The sequence below is a fragment of the Gobius niger genome (assembly GCF_951799975.1).
Source record: "Gobius niger genome assembly, chromosome: 2".
Classification (NCBI taxonomy): domain Eukaryota; kingdom Metazoa; phylum Chordata; class Actinopteri; order Gobiiformes; family Gobiidae; genus Gobius; species Gobius niger.
Genome location: NC_136853.1, coordinates 31,605,998 through 31,617,324, shown reverse-complemented (window position 1 = coordinate 31,617,324; position 11,327 = coordinate 31,605,998). Strand labels below are relative to the sequence as shown.

At 42.8% G+C, this 11,327-nt stretch overlaps 1 protein-coding gene across 1 annotated transcript; it reads right to left on the bottom strand.

Moving 5' to 3' along the window:
• Positions 1-1,043: 1,043 nt before the first annotated feature.
• fam180a (family with sequence similarity 180 member A) lies at positions 1,044-2,115 on the bottom strand (the record flags this gene model as incomplete). The annotated part of the gene is made up of 3 exons (XM_079552183.1): positions 1,044-1,373; positions 1,725-1,822; positions 2,070-2,115. The coding sequence occupies 3 exons, from the start codon at positions 2,113-2,115 to the stop codon at positions 1,044-1,046; spliced, it is 474 nt and encodes a 157-aa protein (XP_079408309.1).
• Between the last annotated feature and the right edge of the window lie 9,212 nt (positions 2,116-11,327).

Genomic DNA, 11,327 nt, shown 5'->3' with positions numbered 1-11,327 from the left:
AGTAAAATGTAAGCAAATTTAAAAGTTGTTGAGATAAGAGCACAAACAACACAGCTCAAATACATACTTTAGATCTGCTTCAAAACAACTTATGAGAAAGCTCATTACAGAAAGTACCTCTTTCCAAAATCTGCTGAGGGAAATACAAGCAATTTATGAAGAACGTTACAGCTCGTCTAAATGAGCAATCAGCAGCATTGATGTACACACACTCTTAAGTACAAAGTTGTAGTTTTACCACAATGTTTTCATGAGTGGAAACACAGATTAAGGTAATCAAGTGACATCAAGCAAATAACCAGCAGTGAGGCATGTTGTGTTTCTGAGGCATATATGAAAACTCAACATTTTACATCTGGACAAAGAGAAGTGAGCTGTTTACTTATCTGTTTATTTAAGTGACAAATTGTCACAGTTGGCACCGGATTCAATAACAATGGGCGCACCTTTCATCCTCTATGACAGCCCATAATGTAATTAGTGACTATAGTATTACACACAGGCCTTTGGAAGGTGAGGTAAGAGTAATGATCTACTATTATTCCTCTGCTGTCAAAACACATTGAGTCTGTGGTGGCTACATAAATTGGGCTATGCAAACATTTTTATTCAAACATGGAGGCTGTGAACATTCCTTTCCGATATTGGATTTGACAGCTGGCTGAAAGTTTGCTTGTTTTTTGTACTCCATATCCCAAACAAGGTGAAGACCATTGAATTAATTAAGGCTTCAGAATGACTCCATAATTTAATGGGTTAATATTATGTCTTACATGGCATAATATTAATCTGAACATGAACCAAACTGAAGCTACACTTTGATGAAACCACCCATGAATAAATTATCATGTTTATGTATATTGTATATTCATTATTGATATAGTAGGATGATGTTAATGAGGACAGTGTTTGCATTCATGATAATCTGTGACACTTTAAGTGCTATTGTCAAACCCAATGCTTGTGCTGATGTATATCTATATGGGTAATTGTTCTATTCATGCAAGCAAAAGTATTGTATTCGATTTTCAGTTTAAGTGACTTCATTTCATGATGAGGTCCTTGTGGAGAGCTTTGAACAGCTGGATGAGCAGGTTGCCCCAGGCTTGTCGGGACACCTCCGTGTCCATGTGAGCCACAGTCTGACTGATTTTGACGAGTGTCAGAACAGTCCTCTCGTAATCCTCCCAGCGCAGGGGGACTCTCTGCTGGGACAACTGAGCCACCAGACGCCGCGCCTCTGGTAGTGTCTTTGGCAGGACGTCTTCACAGATCACCTGCAGTGTCTTCACCTGCCTCAGAGATGCCAACTCCTCATCTGGAATCAATAACTGGTGGTCCTGGTTCTCAAGTTGTGTCCCTGCCAAAAGGATCTGGAAGTACAAAGAGGGAATTATTAACGAAGTATTGTTGTTAAAGTTGAGAAAAAAGGCTCAGACAAAGGGGAGAAGTGCGAACAGTATGATAGATCTATTTGGGTGAATTGTACATACAGAGACACATGTTGGTGGAAAACAGGTTGAGGTGGCTTATGGTTTTCCTGCTGTGGTGGACAAGGGGCATAGGAGGTTTTTTTCCCCACCAGATAAGATAAGATGTGTTTACAGTAAATATTTATGTTGTCATTGGTTTCACAATGTTACTGTTTTTGCCCCGTATGAAACTGATTTACAACATAAATGCTTCACAATATAAAACTAATTTGAAGAGAAACACAATTCAACCTCAAACAGGAGATCCACATCCTTCTGAGAGCGCTGGAATGTGGGGTTGAGCAGGGAATACGTCTCCCTCTTTATCCTGAACGCCGATGGATACAGAGCTGAACAAACACAGGAAAAGGAAATTCACTTAAAAGGACGCTCATGTATTCAAACCAGGCTTCACATTATTCAGGGCTCATGTGGGTGGGCCATGGGTCGAGTCAACATAGATAGATTACTGCTCAAATAGTATTGAGCTCAAATTGAATGCGGCTCCTGCTGTATGAAGGGCAATTGCAGTTTGACCTTCGATGCGTTACAACAGTATGCACAGGTGAGATTTGTGCTTGCACAGGAGATGCTGACTTAAGCTGGTCAGACTGGAGGCTGATTGTGAACCAGAGCAGGACATGGCTTCCTATGATACACATGGATTGAAAGCCGTCGCTCTGGACAGCACTGAGCTGATGCTGTCAACTCATCTTAATGATACAATCTCACAGCATCCATATTTACTAGAGCAATCCCTCAGGCAATTCCACATGGACACACTGTGCTATAGTGTCTAAGAAGGAAGTGCATTAACTATTTTACACACGCTGCACAAGTTAATGCGATTTTATAGTCATTCCTATTTTGTTCATAATAAAACATATTCTGGAACAGAGATAGACGAGCATAATTCTTACAGAATAGAGAACTGAAGTTTGGTTTTCATGGACATCTTATGAAAATATTTGTGTAAAAGTTTTTTCAACTGGCCAACATTGTTGATATTGTTGAATATTAATATCTTCTGAAGAAAATAATATGATCTTAGTTTGTTTTTGCAGAGAGAGAGAAGATGTGGAACTTTCTGACATTTTTTTTTTTTCATGTGGATCAGCCCAGTGATTCCATTAGCTATAAATTAGATTTTATTTTTAAAAAGCTTTGACCAGGGATGGCTCAGGGACTTGGATTTTTTAACAAGTGGAAGAAGAAAGAAGAAATTGTATTTCTTATTTATTATGGTAAATGGGCTCAACTTTTCTAAAGCGCTTTACAGTAAGGAACCAGTTATAGTTTATTTTACATCACAACTAATTGCCTAAAGACATTACTGTGCATAATCATTGTAGGTTTACACATCTGATCACGATTTTTACCACAAGAACAAAAAAAGGGCGAGTTATGAATCACATCAATCACTGATATATTCGTGTGCGGTCTTGGGACTATCATAACTTGTTGGTGTTGTGTTTGTCCCAAGACCGCACACGAATATATCAGTGATTGATAGATGGAAGTGCTGCATGGTCCCGCCTCCAGCACATACGCACACATAAACACATCTACACACCTACCTACACACACACACACACACACATACACACACACACACACTTGACTCCGCGACTGAGTCCGGGCCTATCACAGAACACGCAAACCACACTGAAGCCTCCTCATTGGTTACTTTCACTTGCAAGGCGCACGCGCTCTCTGTAAACACTATGGGAATCTCGCAAACACTGCAGGATTATATACGAATATTCTTTGTTCTTTTGACGACTTCTCGCAATGGGACTTTTCACTGGCGACACAAGATGAAGTGGGGAAGCTGCCGTGTGTTTATGGAGTTTTAGGGAGGCTAAACAGACGTAAGGACGCAATGGTCCTCGATGCTATGGGTGAGTCCATGTTTACAGCAGGGTTCACACCTGTCCGGGTTCAGCGCTGTTGTTAACCTTAACAACTCCTTTATGGTAAATGCATTTGTTCAGTTATAGTCTGCTGTTTAAATGATGTAGCTGCTGTCTATAGGGTAAACTTTGCCCTGTTGTATCTGATGCTCTGGGTATAAGAGTCGTCTGTAATGCTAGTTTCATGGGTATTTCCTGATATGTGGCCAAATGCATCTTTTTAGTCTGACAAGTGGTGGTTTAGTAGATCTGCAAAAAACAAAACACAACACAAACACCTTGTGCAACAGTCCCACCTAGAGTTCACATCACCAGCTGCCACTGAGGTTGACAGTTACCGTAGTTACCAACATAGAATAGGCTGCATTTAAATGGCATCACAACTTTCTTAAGAACATACAGCAGGGGTCCACCCAGCCATCATTTTCTTCTGCTTTCTCACCACACCTCAGCCCTCAGGTTACTGACAAAACCACTGGCACACCTTTGTTTGTTCGCAAGATACTAACTTCATCTTGAGCAATGCTGTTGTTGCGTCGGGCAGAAGAATGTGCCGTTTGTGTTAATACCTGAACATCATCTATTCTTAGCTGGCCTCCATCACAATTATGTCATAACATTGTTTAGCGAGCGGCAAAATCTGTTTGAGTGGCACTGTTGAGTTAAGAAAAGGGGTATGCCACTCAGGACTGAATGTTGAGGGTCCTGTTTAGAATGAAAAGAACGCACATGCACATTGGCTCTTTCAACTATGGGACATTTCTGAAATAACAGGCATTGAAGAGTATATAGGATAAGTAACTGCTAAGTAGCTCTACACATCTGCCTCTTCATGTAAGCTCTGAACATTCAGATTTCCAGACTAATTTGGTGACTGCACTATAGGAGTGTAAGGTGACAAACACAGCTGATTAAAGCCGACTGGAGATTTGCAGCATAATGAGGATAAATAAAGTTCCCTAGCTCCCAAAAATCCATCTTCAAATACACACTATTATCCCACTGTTTTGTTCACGACTGTCGCCATCTCGCCTTTGGCCAGCAGCGTACGCCAGCAAGCAGATCACACACACAGATCTTAATGAGCTGTGCAGTGTAAACATCTGAATTTGGATAAAGTCCCTTGACCATACTGCTGCGTCCACGCCGCGCTGGCCAGCTTTCAAGTAATGACCAAGCCCCCTGTATTCCTCCCGAGCGCGCTACATTTAGCTTTATGACATTTGCAAAGCCAACGAAAGCCAGAACGCATGGGCCGCTCTCTCTATGTACCTGTTCCCCACTTGAGTGCTGGCCATTCTCAGCTCCAGCTTTTCCTTCCAACATCATTAGCGACGAAAAGCACCACAAATGGGCGAGTTTTGCTATCAGGAAACTTCAGAGGTGCAATTAGTTTGTTAGCAGTTTAAATCCACCCTGTTGTGCTGTATTGTGCAAACCATCCCCCACCTCGCCAGTGTGTTGTGTTTTGATTGTTGAAGAGGTAAATGGAAGAGAATAACATCGCAGATGGAGAAAGGTTGAAACAATTCCCTTTGCTGTCAGTGGTCCAGAAAAATTGTACTATAAAAATAAAGGTTTACTGCCGTGACAGGGGTCCATTGACGGATCTTTTTCAAGAGGGATCGAGCCTCAGGAGCAGAAAGCAGTGACCGAAAAGTTAATGATTAATACACCTAATTGTTAAGACTTTGTAAGACAGATGCAGGTATGTCAAAAGGGCTTTGCTACTTCCAAGAACTTCACTTTTTATTACTTCACTAGATTTCATTATGTTGTGAGGACCAATGCTATGTCAATAATAAACTCTGCAAAATGTTGGTGGCTTTGTGTAACCTGCCTCCATCGCTATCACTGCCCCTTCAACCTGCCAAAGTTTATTAAGACTTAAAACGGGTTCGCAAGTTCACTTCCCCAAAGAGTGAAAGTGAAAATTCTTTAGTATTTTTTCGCAGTTGTCACGGTGCATCTTCTGAGAGTGAAGCTAATTCCAGGTGAGGATGTGTCCCTGTCTATTACCGTCACAGACACACAAAGGAGCATCCTGAAACGGCATTGAAATGTACTCCTCATTAACTTCCAAATGTGCCATCAGCAGCTAAAAGGTGTCAATAAGCAACACACTATCGACGGTGTGTGGTATGAAATTGACTAGCACCGCACCAGAAGTAAACAGGCACACATTTATGGCAAAGTAAATTGAATTGGTTAAAGGACATTAACCCCTTAACTCCCACCTGAACCGAGCACATTTTCTCCAGTTTGGCTTTACCCCCAGTCCAAAAGCTTCTGGAAAAAAGCTGTGAAAAAGCAACAAAACTGAGACGAAAACAATGATGGAAATGTGACAAAAAAGTGAGAAAACATTGACAAAAAAGTGAGGAAAAATGGATGAAAAAGTGGCAAAAAATGTCACAAGAAATTGACAAAAAATGGACAAAAAAATGACAAAATGTGACAAAAAAATGACAAAAATTTGATTTAAAAAAATTGACGAAAAAATGACAAAAATGTGACAAAATGTGACCAAAAAAATTACAAAAATTTGACCAAAAAATTGACGAAAAAATGACAAAAAATTGACAAAAATGTGAGAAAAATTGACAAAAATGTGAGAAAAAATGACAAAAAAGTTACAAAAATGAGTTGAATACCCAACAAAAAATGATGTAAAAGAATCTGATAACGTGAGGAAAAAGATCCTCTCGGTTCAGGCGGGAGTTAAGAGGATAATGAAAAGCTTCTCGAGTGGACACGTGTTACAGACGATTAAGTGTAAAAAACAAACATGTCTAAAAGTTTCCACATCATTTACAACAAAAACATAAAGCCTTTCACACCAAAAGTATTGCACAGGCATGAGTTACACCAATGTGAGAAAGTTGTAGCTGCAATGTACTAGTATACCGCAATATGCCAGGCACTGCAGCCTGCATCGCTGAGCATCACGTGTTGTTTTGGCAGCTAAGCCTCATTTACATGTAAAATTTATTATAAGCAATTTAGGAGAAAATTATATCACAGCTTGCAACATTAAGGCTGCAGTAGAGGTGATGTGTTGCACGTTTATAGTGGGCTGCAACATAAATATTCCCGCTGCTTTATGGTCCACCTGTGTGCAGTCGTAAACACACAAGCCATGTGGTTAATGATAGTGTAACAAAGCGGTTACAACATAATACATCCTCATAGCTCACACATGGTAGGTGGACGAAGTGCAAGGGGAATTTTCAGCAAAAAAAAGCAAGGAAGTGGGCATTTAAAAATCTGGGCTTGTAGAAAGTGGAAACAGTGGGTGGAGAAAGCTTGGAGATTTGACATGTACAGACTTGGATCATTTGACTTTGGCAAAGGGAATTTTGGACCCCAGGTTTATTTGTGGCCTGCAGATGTGAGCAATAATAGCGTGAAGGTTTGCACATTTGTTCATGAATCCAAACTAGGGCATAGGTTGCAGTTGTGTCCTTTGGCAAGACACTTCATCCTTGCTTGTATGTTTGAATGCAATGAGTGATTTGTGGAGGAAACAATGGCACAGACAGGATACCAGGGACATTTTTGGTGGATATAGTGAAGAAGGATCTGAAGCTGTGAAATAAAATTATACTAGGGATTGAAAAAAATCTGGAAATGAACTGAACAAAAAGGATATAGAGTAAAACAACATAAAAAAGACAATAATATTCCATCGGTTTTATTTAACGCTTTTCTGCACACTCAAAGACGCTTTACATTGCATTATTCATTCACTCCATACTCAATGGTAAGCAAGCTGCCCAGGGGTAGACTGACGGAAGCGAGGCGACCAGTCTGTGCCATCGGCCCCTCCGACCACCACCAACCACTCACTCACTCAATACATCCGCCCAGGCTTCCTGGTGTTCCCAAACGGTATCCCATCCAAGTACCGACCAGGCCCTTCCCCGCTTAGCTTCCCAGGTCTGATGGGATCGGGCATAGCAAAGGCAGCAAAGCCATTTTCCAAATTATATTCTGATAATCTGTTCCACAGCTTCTTTTGAGAATTACAACTGGGTGCAAGTGCTTTATTTTTGTGTGTGTGCAAAACATTAAACCCCCGTCTCACTTTAGGCAACAAAACAAACTCAGGATGACATGAGCCAGATGGCCTTTTTCATTTCGAAACGTGTCCTTTGCTATTAGACACTCATTACTCCACACATCGCAGTAAAGCTGTTTTTTGTTTCGAGCACTTTTAGATGGGCAGGCCTTCATCCCTCCAATGTCTTTACACCAACCAGGGAACTTGTAATCTCCAGGTAACTCAGAGGAAACGGCAAACATCCATTAATTACAAAGGCTAATGGTGCTGCGGGCCACATGTCTTCAATTCTATAGAAGGGGAAAAACCCACATACACACAATATATGGATGTATGAATCACTCCAGCTTACAGCAATATCGACTGACCTTCGCTGTTCATTATTTATTTAGGCAACAGCGATTGTTAAAAAAGATAGATTGTAGACACGCCAATACTGTGTACGAGGTAGTCATTCACAACCAGACCACCCTCTTCTGTCCTATTTGCCTTTCAATTGGTAATGATGGTGTGGGGTTGTAGATTCAACAATAGTATGTGCCCAACGAATCAGCTGACTACCTGAATATCCCGAATGTCAAGGTTATTCCATCAATGGATGTCTTCTTCCCTCATGGCTCGGGCATATTCCAAGATGACAAAGCCAGGATTCATCAGGCTCACATTGTGAAAGAGTGGTTTAGGGAGCACGAGACATCATTTTCACACATGGTTTGGTCACCACAAAATCCAGATCTTAAGACCATTGAGATTGAGATTTGAGAGGTGCTGTGGAAGGTTTTGCACAGTGGTCACACTCTTCCATCAACAATACAAGAGTTTGGTGAAATGTTATTTCTTTTTGACATTGCAGAAGCTTATAGAAACAATGCCACAGCCTGTAATCAAAGCTAAAGACTGTTCGACAAAATATTACAGTGGCAAGAAAAATGTAAATAACCGTCTGGTGTCTGCCTAAATCAGTCACTAAATGTGATCTGAGCTTCATCAAAATCACCACAGGAATGATTAAACACTGTCTGCTCAAACTAATACCACCCACACATTTACATTTTATCATATTTTTATTGGCCATAGCATGTAAACATTCACAGGAGAGGGTGGAATAAGTAAGTACACCCCTGAATCTTGGTCCAAGATTCATCCTGATCGTTATGAGCGTCTAATCTGCAACTACAGAAAAGCATTTATTGCTGCAAAAGAAGGATCAGCAGCTATTTAATACTAGGGTTCACTTACATATTCATGTAAGTTGTTGAATGTCTCATTTTTTTCTGCAAAATATCATTAAACTTGTGAATTAATTTTTCTATTTATGATAGCATGTTGTCCAGGCCCTGAGGCAACAAAACAGCCCGAACCATGAATCTCCCTGCACCATACTTCACAGTGGGGTTAGGGTTTAGTGCTGTTTCATTTTTCCCTCCACACATGATGTTGTGTGTTCCTCCCACAATATTCAATTTTGGTTTGCGAAAGAGCACTTGGATGCACTTGGTGGACTCATTAACCCAAAGTTGAATAGTTTGGGAGGAACACACAACGTCATGTATGGAGGAAAAATGGAACAGCACAGCAACATCAAAACCCTCTCCTCACTTTGAAGTATGGTGCAGGGAGAATCATGATGTGGGGCTGTTTTGTTGCCCCAGGGCCTGGACAACGTGCCATCATCAATAGAAAAAATAATTTGTAACAGTGTGGAATAAGTAAGTGAACCCCTCTATTAAATAGCTTATGGATTGGCTTCTTCTGCAGCAATAACCGCTTTCCTGTTGTTGCAGATTAGACGTGCACAACAATCAGGATGAATCTTGGACCTTACAAAACTGCTGCAGTTCAGCCAGATTCCCAGATTCACTTACTTTTTCCACTCAGTCCTGTGAATTTTTACATGTTATGGCCAATAAAAATAAGATAAAATGTAAATGTTTGGGTGGTATTAGTTTAAGCAGACACTGTTTAATCATTTCTGTGATTTTGATGAAGATCAGACCACATTTAGTGAGCAATTTAGGCAGAAATGTTTTATTTTGGAGACGTTTTGGGAGAGTCTGTGGCTAAATAACAAAATGCACACAGTACACGGCAACTCTTGCAACAGCGCCTTGTCTCAGAACCATAAATGGAGTCAATATTTATTGACTAGGTTCGGGAGCAGGACTACGCCTCAACCTATCACACTTTGCACACCAACCACTCTTGCTTTCACCTAACCACGCCTCTAATTACTCACGAGCCAATATATGCCAAGCAAAGCCTCGTCATCTCAGTTTGTTTGAAACTGTCGACTGTCAGACGCGGTCCGAGGGCGCAACACACCAGGAAACAATATACGCGTAAAATGCGAAAGCATTCCACTCACCATCCGTGTAGGCAATTCCTACTGCATCCTCCGTGCAACAATGGAGCCTTGAGCCGCGCCGCTCCAGGCCCGTTCTCCTTCCGGCTCCACGAGCCCTCTCTTCTCGCCAACACGCACCGGCAGCCCGCTCTTCCAGCTACGCAACGTCCGCACCGCTACGGTCTTCGTCCAGGCCGCCCTGCACCCTCGTCACGCCGTCTACAGGAGCTGCTCTTCCCACTACCCGGCCTCGCGCGCAGCGCGTGTACATCGTGTTCGAGAGTTTTCCCCTTCGTGGATTCACCGGTCTCCTTCCTGCTCGTGGTCAGGCCACCGCACGCCAGCAAGGCTTCATCAGGAATTCACCCGCTACCGTCTAGGTCGGTTATTCCAGCGCTTCTTCGTCCCCCGCCCCCCCGCTAAACCCCCCAACCCCCCCACCACCACCTGCAAATGCGCATATTTACAACCAATTTTCCTGCTCAAGCATTCAGCCTCTGTTTACACTGATATGCTATGGATGTTCATGGCATTTCGGTGCTAAATCAATTATGCTATGCTAACTCTGGTATCTCTGCTCCTGCTAGCTCATGTTGTAACACCTGTAAGGTCATGATACCTCAGCTCTTGCTAGCTTATGTTATCAGCTCGTGTTAGCTAATGGTTACCTCAGCTCATGTTAGCTCATGCTATGTCTGCACCCGTTAGCTCATGCTATGTCTGCACCCGTTAGCTCATGCTATGTCAGCACCCGTTAGCTCATGCTATGTCAGCACCCGTTAGCTCATGCTATGTCAGCACCCGTTAGCTCATGCTATGTCAGCACCCGTTCGCTCATGCTATCTCAGCACCCGTTCGCTCATGCTATCTCAGCACCCGTTCGCTCATGCTATCTCAGCACCCGTTCGCTCATGCTATCTCAGCGCCCGTTCGCTCATGCTATGTCAGCACCTGTGAGCTCATGCTATGTCAGCACCCGTTCGCTCATGCTATGTCAGCGCCCGTTCGCTCATGCTATCTCAGCACCTGTGAGCTCATGCTATCTCAGCACCCGTTCGCTCATGCTATGTCAGCACCCGTTCGCTCATGCTATGTCAGCACCCGTTCGCTCATGCTATGTCAGCACCCGTTCGCTCATGCTATGTCAGCACCCGTTCGCTCATGCTATGTCAGCACCCGTTCGCTCATGCTATGTCAGCACCCGTTCGCTCATGCTATGTCAGCACCCGTTCGCTCATGCTATGTCAGCACCCGTTCGCTCATGCTATGTCAGCACCCGTTCGCTCATGCTATGTCAGCACCCGTTCGCTCATGCTATCTCAGCACCCGTTAGCTCATGCTATCTCAGCACCCGTTAGCTCATGCTATCTCAGCACCTGTTAGCTCACGCTATCTCAGCACCCGTTAGCTCACGCTATCTCAGCACCCGTTAGCTCACGCTATCTCAGCACCCGTTAGCTCGTGCTATCTCAGCACCCGTTAGCTCGTGCTATCTCAGCACCCGTTAGCTCGTGCTATCTCAGCACCCGTTAGCT